The sequence below is a fragment of the Mauremys mutica genome, chromosome 21 (genome assembly GCF_020497125.1).
Source record: "Mauremys mutica isolate MM-2020 ecotype Southern chromosome 21, ASM2049712v1, whole genome shotgun sequence".
Classification (NCBI taxonomy): Eukaryota; Metazoa; Chordata; order Testudines; family Geoemydidae; genus Mauremys; species Mauremys mutica.
Genome location: NC_059092.1, coordinates 16,264,296 through 16,279,958, shown reverse-complemented (window position 1 = coordinate 16,279,958; position 15,663 = coordinate 16,264,296). Strand labels below are relative to the sequence as shown.

At 53.4% G+C, this 15,663-nt stretch overlaps 1 protein-coding gene across 4 annotated transcripts in view; it reads left to right on the top strand.

The window, feature by feature from the left end:
- The window catches only part of ARHGEF10L (Rho guanine nucleotide exchange factor 10 like), a 154,388-nt gene that overhangs the window by 39,461 nt on the left and 99,264 nt on the right, over nucleotides 1-15,663 (top strand). For all 4 annotated transcript variants that reach the window (XM_044996110.1, XM_044996112.1, XM_044996111.1 and 1 more), the window contains exons 5-6: nucleotides 11,346-11,437; nucleotides 12,362-12,445. In XM_044996110.1, the coding sequence (XP_044852045.1) occupies nucleotides 11,346-11,437; nucleotides 12,362-12,445 (176 nt within the window). The remainder of the gene's footprint in view (nucleotides 1-11,345; nucleotides 11,438-12,361; nucleotides 12,446-15,663) is intronic.

Here is a 15,663-nt window from a genome sequence, read left to right as displayed (position 1 = left end):
AGTGGGTGGTGCAGGGGGGCACTTTGCACGGACACTACAGGGCGTCTTTCAGCTGAGGATCTCAAAGCACTTTTCAGACAGCGGGTCAGTATCAGTATCCCCCTTCTGCAGGAATCAAGCCTTAATCTGAACAAACAACATATATTATCGGGAAGATACAAACGATCAGCTGTTTGGGGCAGGACCTGTCTCTTTGTTCTCTGTTTGTGCAGCACCTTGCACGGTGGGGTCCTGGGTGGTGACTCGGGCTCCTAGGTGTTATGGTAATACAAGAATTAATAATACTCCAGAGCACTGACATTTCCTCACCAAGAAGGTCTCCAGCACGGCTTTGACTTAGCCCCCTAACCCAGCACCTGTGGGGTTAACATGGTTCTCAGCCACCTTCTCCCCAGCTGCTAATAGCTGGCTTGTTTCACATGCCCACAGCTCCACCCCTCCCTCTCCCAAGGTGATAATTGGAGCTGGGAGGCACCCAAAGGAGCTGAATCTGTGTAGACTCTGTGGAAGGGTGGGCTGGTGCCACCGCTTGGAACAAAGGCCGCCTTTGTGGGGTCTGTATGGATCACTCCAGTAGCTTTGCCTACAGGTGCTTGCATAGGACGTTCCTGGCCAGGTAAGGGAGGCAGGTGGGTTGCTCTGGGTGTGTGGATCTTGCTTGAACCAAGTTCACGAGGCACATCACGGTTTGTCCTCTGAGAGCAGTGCAGGGTGGGGAGAGACCCAGGCCTGTGCTTGGTGCTATGACTCAGCTAGAACCTTATGGTAAATATTTCAGGGCTTTCTCCCCCCAGGCTTACAAGGTGCTTCCAATTTCTAATCCTCCCACCCTAGCACTTGCATCTCCCTCCCACGAGAGCTCCCCAGGCCTTTAGCTTCATCTCAAGTGACCCCTTGGCAAACATTTTAAAGGCTACGAAACATTCTCTTTGCAGGCTCTCCAGGCCTCCTGTCCTGTGCTCCAAAGAACCCTGTAGCGATGGGCACTGAGATGTTTTTTAACTCTTCCCTTCTCCTTTTACACTGCCCGGTCTCCATTCTTGCACTCTGTATGGCTGGGACAAATTATTAATATTAATTGTTAGCAGCTAGAGGCCTGGGCCCCCTGGTGCTATACACGCATTGTGTGAGATGATCTCTGCCCCAGAGAGCTTCCACTGTAAATAGACAAGGCTGAGGGAAAGGAAGGATGAGGCAGTCTACTGTATAGGTGGGAACTGAGGCCTGGCAAAGTTAAGTGACTTGCTCAGGGTCGCACATGGAGTCTGTGGCAGAGCAGGAATTGAACACAGCTCTACTGAGTCTCAACCCAGTGTCTGACCCACTTGGCCATCTACCCTGTGTGTACAAACAGACTAGTCAGTTTCCTTCTCTGGTTTGCATGTATGTCTGTTGGTGCTGATAGGCTCCATCAAATTGTCCTTGGTACTTTCACCCACACTAAGATTCCCACGATCTGAATAACTGCTCCATTCTCTGAGATACATATTAGTTGTTAACAAATATTAAAGCAATTCTCTCTCCCTCTCCCCCCCCCCCCATTTCATCTCCCATGTCTCTTAGCTCACCTCCCCGCAGGGAATAGTGTTTTGCAATGTTTGCATTGCAAACACAGGAATGTTTGCTGGTTAAACTTTTCTATTGAAACTGATAAATTCCTACAGGCTTTATGTTTAGCTTTAGCAAGCTTCAAGCTGAATTTGGGCTAGAAATGGCCTTTAAGCTTGATTTAGAAATGCCCTGTGTGCAGGCTGGGCTCCACCTTTCCTTACAAGTACTCCCCTCCCCTTTCTCTTTGGCCTGCACTCCTGGGGTGGGTGTGGCTGCCTGCTGCAAAATGAGTCTTGTGACCTTTATCTTCAATCCCCTCCTGCTCGGGGTGTCAAGGCTGTTTGAATCCCATTAGTGCTGCTGCTGCTGCATCAACTCAGGCCGCTGGTCTGTTGTAATCCGGACGTTTAGAGCCCTGTACCTCTGCGCAGGCTGCCCCAAGCCTACAGAGAGACTCTACTGGGGATTCCAGTGATTTGGGGGTACAACTTTTTCCTTGCATGGGAGCGGTATGTTAGGCAGGTCTCCGCTGGGTGCTGCTGTTACATCCACCCCAGGAGTAGATTGTGCAACCCTGTATAAGGGTGTCTGGCTCTTTCTCTCTCCATCCTACCTCTCCTTCCTGGTGCTTACTCCCCTGGCGGCTGGGTCATGCCGTTATCTGATCCCTGGGCTGGCATCATATTGAATCCCAGCTGCAAAATCTGCCATCTCAGGGAGGCATCTGCTGCTGGGAGAGTCTGCTGCAGATTTGAGCCTCCCCCATCGCAGGCTGTGCCCTCCCCCACCCAACTGAGGCTGGGTTCACCCATCCCTGCCGGAGCAGCAGGACCCGGGTTGGTAATGCAGGGTATGTCTACACTGCAATTGAACACCCAGGCCTGGCCTGGGTCAGCTGACTCAGGCTTGCTGGGCTCAGGCTGCAGGGTTGTAAAATTGTGGTGTAGAGGCTCAGGCTGGATTCCCTCCTCCAAGTGTCTCCTCCACAATTTTACAGCCCCAGGAGCCGGCGTCAGCTGGTGCAGGCCAGCCACGGGTGTTCAATTGCAGTGTAGACGTACCCCAAGGCACAGGTAGTGCCTCTTGCATGTGACAACAAAGGTTTCAAGGCTGAACTGGGTTCAAAGGGGCACCAGAACCATCTGCAATTCTCATCCTCCATTCGGGCAGCCTGAGATCTTGGCCTATGTCATTCATATGCACAGAAGAATTGGGGAGAGATTTTTCCCTTGTTCCGTCTGTATTTTCTTGTGTAGGGTCTTCGTTTGCTGGCTGACTGTGGTCGAGAGCATGGGGCTATGAGTCAGGGAAGCCCATGTCCTATTCCTGGCCCACTGAGTGTCACTTCCCTGCTCCGTGCCTGACTTCCCCATCTGTACAATGTGGGTCACTCTGACCTACTTCTTAAAAAGTGCTTTGGGATCCTCTATCTGAGTGCAAACTGTTAATGTTTTAATTTTAAACTCCATACGGAGATGGGAACAGTTAACTTCTCGGTGTTCCAGAGGAGATTACAGCTTATTTAGAAAGATGGATACACATAATACTTTACTTTCGTTCTTTCTTGTTTAGAATAAACCCATTTAGACTGGAACAGTTTGCTCTTTGCATGTGGACTATATATAACTGAGGCTCCCCTCTGCCTGTTTCATAAGAAAATGACTTGGGAAATGCTTTTAGTAGAGCTGGTTGGAAAATAAGATTATTTTTTCCCCCACACTGGAAAATTTGAGTTTTGGGCAAAAAACTAACTGAACTATTTTGGCTGAAATTCAAAACATTTTGATTGGGAAATCCTGCCATGGTGCCTTATCAGAGTTGTAGTTTAGGTGCATCATGCTTCATTATCCTCCAGAGGCCTGCCTCTTTGTTTGGACTACATGCCCCATGATGCACCAGCCTCACTTTATGGTGACAGGATGCAGTGCCCCATGGCTGCAGTGCATGATGGGAGATGAAGTCCAGCTGGGAAGGCCGGCCATAGAGAATGAAGGCGGGAGGAATCTGAACTATAACTTCCATGAGATGTTTCAGGCTTGAAATATTTCATTTTTTGGCCAAAAGTCTCTCGTTTTGGGCATTTGATTTTTCAATGAAAAATTAAAAATTTCTGTAGAAAGCAGATACTTTTCACAAAATATTCAGTTTACTCAAAAAACCAGGTTTTTTTCACCCATTAAAAGACCGTTTTGGTGAAGCTTTAGTCCTTTAATACGTTGTTCCATCGTGCATCGTGTTTGCCTAGTATTCAGAGCATATGTAATGACCTCCCCCCCCCCAGTAGGTTTCTAACCTAGGAACTTCAGCACTCTAACACGGACCTCTACTGGTGCAGCTGAAGGAATAAGTTGATTAGTGGTTAGCAGTTGTAGGCTATTATCCTGGAGTATACCAGCTACTAGAGGGAAGGGTACCACCAACACTGTGCTGAGTGGTGTGTATAGCAGAACCCGTTTCCCTGGACGTGGCCTCCACCATTGCTCAGAGCCAGGTCTATATTTGCATTGTCCTCGGCGTGTAAGTAACATGACACACAAGGCTGAAGTCAATTAAACACAGATCGCTCTAGGGCTTCGTTTGTGGTGTTTTAATAGCATCAGTTGTTCCGTCCGTCCTTCCTGCGCTGCTGGCAGCCGCCGGTCCAGCTTCCCCACCTCATTGGCAGGGTTGCCACCAGGGGTGGCTCTATGTATTTTGCCACCCCAAGCACGGCAGGCAGGTGGCTTCCGGCAGCATGCCTGTGGGAGGTCCACCGGTCCCGCGCCTTTGGCGTACCCGCCGCTGAATTACTGCTGAAGCCGTGGGACCGGCGGAGCGCCCGCAGGCATGCCGCCGAACAGCCTGACTGCCACCCTCACGGCGACCGTCAGACCACCCCTCCATGGCTTGCCGCCCCAGGTACGCGCTTGGCACGCTGGTGCCTCGAGCTGCCCCTGGTTACCACCTCTGAGGTACAAAAAATTGGGATGATCCCATAAAACTGGCCAGCTGGCCGTGCGCGCTGAGCGTCCTGACAGATTTCCCAGGGCAGCTACCTCGAAGAAGGGATCATCCTGGGAAAAGCTGGACGGGGGCAGCTTTACCATTTGAGCCTATGCCATGGCAGCGAGAAGCAGGAAGTGCTGAGAAAATGGACAGGGGACTCGTTGCTGGCAGCTGGGAAGAGGTAGCTCAGAACCAGAGGGAGCTCTCAGTATTGGAAGGGGAGCGGAAGGGCTGGGAGACCGCTTGAGGCAATAATCACTGAGCACTTCATGCCTGTCTATATTTTCTTCCTTTGGTCCCAATTTACCATGTCTCTGCACTTCACTTTGTCCTTTACCCCAGAGCAAATGGCCCGTGGCTCAGAAATGGCAGCGTTTCACACCTGCTTTGGTCGGGTGGGAAAGGTGCAGGGCAGTGGTGAAACAGGCCCTGTGTGTTTGCACGGCAGGGCAGCTCAGGCACAAGGAGTCAGGACGCCTGTCATCGTCTTCCCGCTAATGCTGCCTTTGGTTCCTGGCTTGATGTTGGGCCAGTCACTTAAGCCTGAATTTTCCAAAGTGCTGAGCTCTCAGCTCTGGTTGAAGGGGAGCACCCCTGAGAGGCAGGCCTGTAACCGTGCTGCCGCAGCTTCCCATCTGTACAATGGGGATAAGAATCCCGATGCCACTCCGAGCCTGTACTAAATTTCTGCAAAGCAGCTGAGCTCCTCTGATGGACGCGAGGTGAAACGTTTCCTAGCGGCATTGCGAAGGCATTTCTCCTCCTGCCATCTGGGCACCCCAGAAAGTCTTGGGAGGAGATAGCTGGGATCCAGAGAAACATTCCCTAATTTGATGACTGTGCAGCCTGCCTGGAGACACTGAAATCCCTGGCTGTCTGGTTTGGAGGCCGGCGCGCCCTCGCACGTACGTTCTGGATGCAAGTCGCTAACATGCACTGATGTTCCGGTGTTACAGCAACCTCTGTGCATGGGGATCCCTGCACGGCCTGGCCTCAGTGAATGACCTGAGTCACGTGTACGCGGGCGTGTATCCATGCAAGGCAGGTGTTGGGCTGTTAGATGAAGCCTGAAAGGTGGGAGCGTGGGTGGCGTTAGTTGGGCACGACGGCGCACACAACCCGGTTTGGTGTGGCTGGCGAGATGCAGGCAGGAGCAAGGGAAGCCTTGACTCTGGCTACTAGAATGATGCAGGGGTGGGACGTTCTGTCACCGGACAGCTTGGGGCTGGTTGCAAGAGCTGGGGAAGTCCCCAGCAGCCAGAGCATGGGGCCTGTGGCAGGGTGATCTGCCTGCCCATCTGGTCGTGCCGCTGGGAAGGCGGTCAGGGAAGCCCGGTGAATCTTTCTCTGCAGAAGCTGAACTGGTAGCTGGTGTTAGAAGCCAGCTTGGTTCCAGTGTTTGCCTCCCCACGGGCCATCTGAGCAACACCCCTTCCCCTCCACCTCTAGGTCTCTCCTGGCTCACTCCCTGGCAGTTCTCCCTGCTATTAAACACCTGCATGTGGAGTGTTTTCACACCGCGATGCCTGTGGGGATGGGGGGTGAGCCAGGAGGTTTTGGTGGTGGAGGCTAGAGGAGATACGAGCATTCTGAAGGAAGCTTATGCAGCAGGCACCTATAGGTGCGGCTCATGGGCTCAGACCCAAGTTAGATCAGAGGCTGTTTTCCTGGACTATTTACCCCAGCATGTTAGTCCTGTCCCTGGTAGTGCTGGGTCTGAATTGCAAGAGTTCGCGTCAGATCTGAGCGCGCTCAGCGTGCCGGGGTGCTCAGAGCTGGGATTCTGTTTGAGGGATGCAAGGACAGTTATGACCTGCTGTGGATGTAGCTCTGCAGACCACAAATTCCTTTATGAATAGCAAAAATATTAAAATGGGGATTTCTAACAGAGTTAGAGACGTTAGCAGGCTGGTTCCTCTTATGGTGGGCAGATAACCGTTTAACCCTGAGCCCCTAATGGCAATCAGGGAGAAATGGCTTCATTACGCTACATCATGATACTGGATTTGCTTTTTATTGTTATGATTCTTTTTCATTTGACCAAATGTCTCCTTTCTAAAAGCAAAACCGATATTATATAAGCTCAAAGGAGCAGCAGGTAGCTGCATTTAAAGGTTAAATAGGTTAGCTGCTTCAATTCGTGGTGGTTGGAGTGGGACGGCCAGGGCATTTCAGTACATTGTGTTCTCTGTTTCCCCTGCAGATTCAGCCAGAGAAGTTATTCTTCACCCCTTGTTCTAAATTGTTGCATAGCGTGGCTGTGTGCTACAGCCCAGAGGTGGCTGCATTTCGGTAGTGAGTGAAGGGACCTCAGCAGGTAGGAGCTGATATGTCCGATCGAAGGGTGGAAGCCTGCTGTGATCCTGTAGGATTAAAGGTTTCAGAGGGGTAGCCGTGTTAGTCTGTATCAGCAAAAAAGAGGAAGAGTATTTGTGGCACCTTAGAGGCGAACAAGCTTATTTGAGCATAAGCTTTCGTGGGCCCACAAAAGTACTTCTCGTTCTTGTTGTAGGATTAAAGATATAGACTGTTTGTTGTTAAACATGCTTAAAAATTATTGTTGTTATGGTAGCATCTAGCTGCTCCTCTGAGCTCACTGCCCGGTTGTGCTGGGTGTGGCACAGATGCATAATGAGAGACAGTTGCTGGACTGAAGAGCTTGCAGTTCAAATATCCAACACAGACACAACCTGGAGAGGGGAAACAGAGGCATGTAGGTGAAGGGACTCGCCCAAGGCCATGCGGCAGGTCAGTGGCAGAGCTGGGAGTAGAAGCTGCCTCCAGAGTCCCTGTCTATTCTAAAATCAATATTAACGCTATGTAGCCACCTGAGGCTGTTTCCTCCCATGTCAGGCTCCTGGTGTCTGTCGCTGTTTCTCACACAGCTCTTGATGGACATACAGGGCCTCTGATCCGGTTAATGGGTTCTTCTCTCTCGTCCTGCCAATACGGGCTTTCCTCAGCCCATCTAGAAGGCAGGCGTGAGCGGAGGAAGGTTAAGAGGCGGGGCGGTGGTGCTAGGTGTCAGCTTGACCTTGTTGCTCCTGGATCCAGCAGCAGTTGCAGGGAGTGATGCAATGAGGGTGGAGGAGATGCTGCCTGCTGGAGGGAAGAGACGGCGATATTGCTCAGCTGGCTGCCTCGGGATCTCACTCGCTCAGCACAGCCAGCGTGTGTCCTCGGCCCAGTGCACGCTGCAGTGCAGAGGAGGGTGGGCGTGGGGCCGAAGGGAAGGCTCTCTGGATCATGCCAGGGGAGGATTGAACCGGGAGCCGCGGTGATGGGTCTCCTGCCGGGTCCGGAGAGAGGGGTCTGATTTCTGGACTGGCGTGCGTGGTAGGCGGTGTCTGTATCGCTGCTTTTCCCAAGGCGAGCAGGACACTTCGCTTTGCTCTGAAGGTAGGTGAGGAGGCAGGTGCCGCTTCCTGGGTTGCCTGCAGGGAGAATGGATGGAGGCAGCAGAGGCTGTTGGGAAGGTGCATACCCTGCCCGTCCCGTGCTGACCGTACGGGTAGCTGTAATGCCGCTGCTGGGTAGGGATGTGCTCCTTTGGTGGTCAGGGGACAGACATCCAACAGGGGACTCTTGGGGCCCCCTTGCGGGCCCGGCACCAAAACTGGGGAAAACGGAGCCCTCCCTGACAGGCCTGTTTTGCCAACAGATTGGAAAGTGGGGACAAGTGAGACAAGGCCTGACTGGAGGGCTGAATGAAAGGCCCGTCCCACTCGGCAGGGAGAGACCCTCCCAGATTGGGCTCAGGCCGTCGGTGGTGATGAAGTGCAAACTTTCTGTGGTATTTTTATGGCGTGGGGTGGAGAGCTGATGTGTGCCTCAGTTTCCCCTATATTTTGCATGGCTACCCGGTGGGTGGAGGGAAGGTCTAGGTTTGCTCTCTGGGCAGCTAGGAGACATAGGGAGGGTGTGTGTGTGTGTGTGTGTGTGCGCACGCGCGGGGGGAGGCTTCTCACCTGGAAACTAAGGTTAGACAGAGACAGAGCCTGCACCTGGGGCTGGGCTTGTTACAGCTCGATCTGGCCTGCCCAGGACAGACTGAGCTTTAACCTTTGTTTCCCTGCGCTCCCCTAAGGGCTTTCGGCTTGTGCGTGCCAGGGGGCTAGTGAATGGATACCTGGTTTGGGAAAGGCTGCCTGGCACTGTAAATACTCCGAGCGTTGCTCCCTGAAAGGCTCCTCCCGCAGGAGTCCGGCTGGGCTGGATTCGCTGCAGGGAGCCCTATTGAGACAGTGGGATTGCTGGTGCCACCGGCCAATGTCGAGGCTGCCCCGTGCGGATCTATGTGGGTCCTGCCCCGCCCCAACTACAGGCCGGGGCATAGACCTGGCCTTGTGACTTCGACGCTCCCCCCGACGTTTCATTTACTGAATAAAGCCAGGCCCGAGCCGCCAGTCTGAGCCCTGAGCCTGAGCTCCGAGTCCTGGCCGCCCACCGCCCTCCTGGTTTAAAGCTGAGATGTTCGTGTGTTGGGCCAGCTCGTGTGGGGCTGGTCCATGCTGGCCCATCATCCGGGTGTGGATGCCTCCTGCTTGCGACGCTTCCCCTGAGCGCTGCGGCGAGCCACGTTCTGTGATGCGAAGGCACGTTAGGGGATGGATGTCGACTCTGCGTATTTCCCTGGTTCCACGATGGGGATTTGAACCTGGATCGCAGCTTCCCTGTAGGGCTGGGGAGAGGCCGGGTGCGTTCACTCCCTGCACTATTTAGAGGCCCCAGATGCTGCTTTAATAGCCGTGCAGATAACACCGTGGGGAGAGGGCACAAGGAGCAAATGTGTTTGTGTCTGGAGACTTTATAACCCACCCCCTGCTCCCCAGGTCTGAGTTCATGGCCGGGTCTGCTGGGAGAGGCAGAAACCTTCAAGGATGCCCCCCGGGGAGGGGGATGCGGGGTCACCAGGACACTCCATCAGCTGCTGTCTGGGAAACAGCCCCTGTGGCTTTGATCTCGCTGGCTGCTCTCAGACATCCTGTTCCACCCCACCAGGCACACTCCAGCCCGCCCTCCCCTTTCCCAAAGCTCGGGCACAGACCTGCCTCCCCTCTAATACTGATGGAAGCCCCCCCCCCTTCTTGCTCTGAGTTTGAAAAATTCGTAACCCCTTCCATGCTGGATGATGGGCCCGGTTTGTCTGGCAAATGAGTGGACATCCCTGGGACAGCCTGCTGTTGCCTGCTCCAGGTGGCAGATGGGCTTAGGGGGTGGGATGATGTGCTGGCGCCAGTTCGGCTGCTTACGTGCCTCTCCAAGAGGATGGAACATTAGACTGGAAGTCTCGCAAGGGGGAGGTTCTTTTCTGTCTCGGCCCTTCTGCTGCCATCTGGCACCTGGGATCCCAGTGCCGCAGCCTGCACACGAAAAATAATGGAGGAGGGGCACAGCTAACGGAGCTCTTCCAACCTCAAGGGTTAGATTGAAGCTTTGGCTGAAGGTTCGTGCCAATTCTTTATCCAAACCTGTTTGTCCAGCCCTGCTGGGTATCGGGAGGGTGCTGTTTGTAACGCTTGTGGGGCGCGGGCTGTACAGACGTAGTGGGAGCTGGTTCCTGCCACTAAGAACTTGCAGTCTAGTGGTAGAGAAAGTATTATCCCCACTTTACAGGTGGGAAACTGAGGCACAGAAAGAAAGTGATTTGCCCTCAGTCACGCGGGCAGTCCGTGTCAGCGCTGAGCAGTGAATCTTGCTTGTGTCTGGAGAGGGATCTTCAGAAGAGAGGAACTTGGATCGCAAGCTCTCTGGGGCGGGGACTGCCTCAGTTACCTGTGTGTGCAGCGCCAAGCGCGCTGGTGTTAAGGCGTTTAGGTGCTAGTAGTAGTAAGTAGTAATTGGAGATATACCAATCTCCTAGAACTGGAAGGGACCTTGAAAGGTCATCAAGTCCAGCCCCCTGCCTTCACTAGCAGGACCAATTTTTGCCCCAGTTCCCTAAGTAGTCTCCTCAAGGATTGAACTCACAACCCTGGGTTTAGCAGGCCAATGCTCAAACCACTGAGCTATCCCTCCCCCCTAGCACAGTACTGCTAGCACAGTACTGGTAAGAATCAGGGCGGAAGGTAGGTTCCAGCCCCAAGGAGTGAACAAGCTTGAAGGGGCGGGGGAGAGGAAGAGGACTGACTCATGATGGGGAGAGAGAGTAACCCAGGGGAGGAGGTGGTGAGCACAATGCAGGGAATGGGGAAGGGATGCCCTGTGGGGGAGGAGAGTAGAGGAAATAGGTTGAAAACAGCCAAGGGGGGAGGAGACACTGGGAAGAGAGAGAGGCAAGTGGAGTGAAGCAGCGGCGAGTGGGCACGCGAGAGGGACATGTTGGCGGTGTGGGGGTGGCGTGCTGGGACCTGCAGCGTAACTGGACGGCGCTGGTGCTGGGAGTCGGCTCTGGTATCTGTAAGTGGATGCACTTGTAACCAGCCCTGCTTAGGGGTTTGCACCTTCAGAGCTAAAAGCCGTGAGCCCCCATCGCTGCCGCTTACGGGGCGACTCTCGGAGCTGGAAGCAGTAGGAGACTCGCTAACCTTTTACACGGACCGGCCACTAGAGGGGGACAAAGACCCATCGTGTCGTAGTGTGATTTGCCCGTGCACGTCACCCTCTCTTGGTGCAGTTTAGCTATGGAGGATCCCAGTTGGCAGCCGAGCGATTCGGGTGTGGCCATTGCGTTTGCTCACAGCTGGCCCTTGCTGGTCAGGTGGGTGGATCTGCACTTGCCCAGCGACAGCTCATAGCTTCCCCCAAACATCCCCGTGCGCTGGCTGCCTATTCCGCCTGCCTGCCCACTCAGTGTCCTCCCGCCCTAGGTTCCTGACGGTGGTCAGCAATGGGGACGTGGCGGGCAGCTCCCACCCCGGGACTCGGACCTGCAGCTGGAGGAGGAAGAGCACGCGGCGAGGTAAGGGCTTTGAGCTGGGCGGGATGGATGGAAACGACTCTGGATTCCTTCAGAGAGTCTCGTGTGGTGGTTGGTCAGCTTCGGCGTGCCCTGGAAAGGCTGGGATTCCCGTCTCCCCACCACAGATGGAAAAACCCGGCTTCCCCACCCCAAATCCTGGCTCTGTTGAAACACTGGGCATGTCTGGGACCAGACTTCAGTGTAGCAGTTACCGTACCGTACGTAGGGTGTTGAGAATTTGATAGGTTGAAGTTGGAGAAGTGTCTGATCCAAAGAACCGATCCAAATTTGCGGTGGTTGGGGATCTGCACTTGGGCCTAGATCTGGATTTCACAGCTGGCCGCAATTTCTCATCTGGGCCATGCCCCCAGAGCTAAAGGCCCCCTGACTTTGCACTGAGATGTAGACTTTGTAGCCCTGGCCTGTCGCTCCTTAGAAAGGAGCCAGGATCGAGTCCTAAAACTCAGCTACAGATTTTTGGGCTCTCCTTGCAGAGGCTTCAGAGAGAGGGGGCAGGATCTAGCATTTGCCATTGAGGCACGAAATGCACCAAGAGCAGCATGTTGAAGGTTGGTGCTGAAACATCAGATGTTCCAGACGAGACCCACTATTCCTTGTGTTCCGGTTGCACTCGAGAGGACCCTTGTGGTCGGCCCTGTGCAGATACCCAGTGAGAGACGGTCCCAGCCCAGAGTTGACCATCTAAATAGGCAAAGTGGGAAGAACCGTCCCAGAGGTGAAGTGACTTGGCTGCCGGGTCAGTGGTTGGGGCAGGCCCAGAGCCCATGACTCCCAATCTAGTGCCCTACCCACTGACCCACACTGCCACTTGGCAGCCAGGAGTCAAAGTGGGATGTCGCTGAAGCTCGTGGCGAGTTCTCTGCTGGCTTCAGGTTCCTCTCCCTGTGTTGCCTCTCGTTCCAGGTGGACGGTTTGAGTTCCCGGCCCTGGAGGAAGATGTGATCTATGATGACGTCCCATGTGAAAATCTGGACTCTGATCCGTACGGTATGGAACCACCCAGAATTTTGTTTTGCTCTGAGCAGAGGTGCCTTTCACGCCCTTCACTCCTTGCCTGTCTGATCTACTTCCTCCCCTGCCTCTGTCAGCTCTGTCCTTCCTCTCATAGCCCCTCCCATCCAAGGATCTTGTAGCTCTTACATGAGTGTTGGGGGATGGGTAGGTGCGAGGAGCTCCATTTTACAAATGGGGAAACTGAGGCCACGTGACTTGCTCCAAGGTGGCAGAGCTGGGAATAGAACCCAGGAGTCCTGACTCCCAGTCTCTGGCTCTAACAGGGCCATTTCCCTGCCTCCTTCAGGAGTACCCTGGCCTTTTAGAAGCCACTGTTGGTCTGTGGATTACTTGGTGCTCCTGAGTCCTTTCAGCCTGCTTGGAGCTAAATCAGAATCTCTCTGGAAGCAAAGGGCCAGGTCGTCAGTTGGGGTAATTAGTGTAACTTTACTAATGCCAATGAAGCAATGCTGAGTATCTGCCTTGCCGTCTCCTGTCCACCCCTCCAGAGCTGCCGACTGACTGTAGAGGAGGGGGCCCTTTGTGGCTGGCAGTGGGGGTGGGGTGCGTGTTCTGTGCCACTTTAAATAGATTCCTGGGTAGAGGGAGGGATAAAGCAATTGGGCTTTTCATGCCTTTAAAACACAGCAGCTCTGGGTCTGTACCCACAGCCAGCCTGAGCCATAAAGAGCTGGCGGGGCACCAGGAAGGGAAAGGGGGACTCTGCATTTCAGTGCACGGAATTAACAAACTCCTGCTGCCTGGGATATGGGAGTGAGCAGTGGCTTCGAGACGGGAGGACACAAGGAAGAGGCTATTTGGAGATGCTGGTGTGAGTAGGTGAGGGCCTCTTAGGCCATATCTATCTTACAGCTTATGTCAGCAGAACTTCTGTTGCTCAGGGATGAGAATAAACCACCCCCCTGAGCGAAGTTACATCCACATATGTGCGGGTGTGGACAGTGCTGTCGGTGGGAGAGCTTCTGTTGCCGACACAGCTACTGCCGCTCGCAGTAGTTAAGCCGACAGGAGAGCGCTCTCCCATCGGCTTAGAGCAGCTACATTAGAGAGTTTACAGTGACGCAGCTGCAAACTCTCCAGAGTAACCAGGCCCTTCGGCTGATGGCACCTCCCTCTTTGTTTGCGGTGTTGTTGTAGGCGTATTGGTGCCAGGTTATTACGGAGACAAGGCAGGTGAGGTCATCTCTTTTATCTTCTGTTGGTGAGCAAGACCAGCTTTCTAGTTTACCCAGAGCTCGTCTTCAGGTCCGGGAAAGGCACTCCAAGCATCACAGGAAATACAAGGTGGGATGAGCGTTTAGCATAAGTAGTTAGCACATAAATCTAGGGACTTTTCAAGGTGAAGTGGCCGGTTAATGTGTCTCCAATCATGGGAGGGAACAGATTGTTATAATAAGCTATAAATCCAGGTTCTCTGTTTGGTCCCTGATTTTTAGTGTCTAGCAAAGTTTTATGAATTTAAACTCCAAGGCTTGTCTTTGGAAGGTGCTGTGCAGGTTTCCGTTGAGGACAAGGGCTGAGAGGTCAGATACAGAGTGATCATTCTGTGAACAGTGTTTGTCCCTGGGTGATTTTTGTCTTTTATCATTTTCCTGTGCGAGTTTCTTCGAGAGCGTAGTGATTGTCTGGTTTCACCCACATAGTTGTTGGTTGGAGCATTTAGTGCACTGGATGAGGTACACCACACGTTGTGATAGGCATGTGTGGGACCTGTGGATCTTGAAAAGTGTGCTGTGGGGGGTGTTGATCATCATAGCAGTGGAGATATGTCTGGAGGGTCTGGTGCTGCTTTGAGTTGGTGGGCCTGGGTCTGTGGGGAGCTTGCTTCTGAAGATGAGCTTGGAGAGGTTGGGGGGTGGTTTGAAGGCCAGAAGCGGGGGTTCAGGAAAGATGGCTTTCAGGATATGGTCCCTGGAGGGGTATTTCCATATTGAAGCAAGTTCTCGCAAGGGAGGACTGTTCCATGATGTGGTTTACTTCTCTGGTGGTGTGTCCTTATTTGGTGAAGGTAATTTTTAAGTGTGTGAAGGTGTATATCCTGGCTTTCTCCTGGGAGCATATTCTGTGGTCTCTTGGAGCATATTTGGTGGCCTGGCTGTAGATATTGATTTCTTGGTGTGTCTAGGATGGTTACTGGATCTGTGGAGGTAGGTGTGGTGATCCGCGGGTTTCTTTGTATATAATTGTCTGTGAGGTTCCATTGTTGAAGCTGCTTATGGTGTCAAACATGTTAGTGGTGGCGTGGGAGTGCTCTAGAGAGAGTGTAATGGATGGATGGTGGTGGTTGAAGCTGTGGTGGAAATCTGAGGGAGTTTAGATCATCTGTCCAGAGGATGAAAATATTGATGATATGATCTTAGGTATATCACATCTCGGGCTCATGGGACTGACTTGGACCTAGAATATCCATCTGGAGCTGCTGGCAGCCTCTAGCTTGGATGCGTTGCAAGGGGGGGTCAGTCCCCCGCCGTCACTTTCGGTGCTGGGTAAGCTCTGGTTGAGGCATGGCCTAGTGGCTAGAGCAGTGGGCTGGGGCTTGGGAGATTTGGGGCAATTCCTGGCTCTGCCACAGTCTGTGTGCGACCACAGGCAAGTCACTTCCGGCTGAATGCTCCAAAGGAGTTAGACCTTGACACGGAGTCTCACCAGGTATAATTTTAGGTGCCTGGAAAAATCACGGTGATTCCCAAAGCCCGAGTTAGACTCCTACACTTCTGTACGACGCAGGGGGAGAGCTGGGCACCTTTGACCGCAATTCATGCGTGGCAGGGAGAGGCCTAAGCTAGTCTGTGGGAGATGCCGACTGGAGGGGTGGGCGATCTAGGCTCCCAAGTCCGGGCTGCAGGGAGGTGCCTGGCAGTTCTGAAGCCAGGAACTCTCTTCAGAGTTAGGCACCTTATGCCATTTTGGGGGTGGGGGTGTGCCACCCACCTTACAGCTTTAAGCCCAGTGATTAGTTTAGAGAGGATTGGAACAGGGCTCTCCCAGCTCTGACCACTGAGCTATGGGATATTCAGATGGGGGGCTCCCCACATCTTGCCTGTTGAAGCAGGCCCACTGTGGAGAGATAATGACAGAGTGGTTGGAGCAGGAGGACAGGACCCCGGGGTCTCCCATCTGGATGCCCAAACCACTGGATGACACAGACATTCTCCCTCTCGCAATGACCCTAAGAAGCTCCTCTTCCTCCT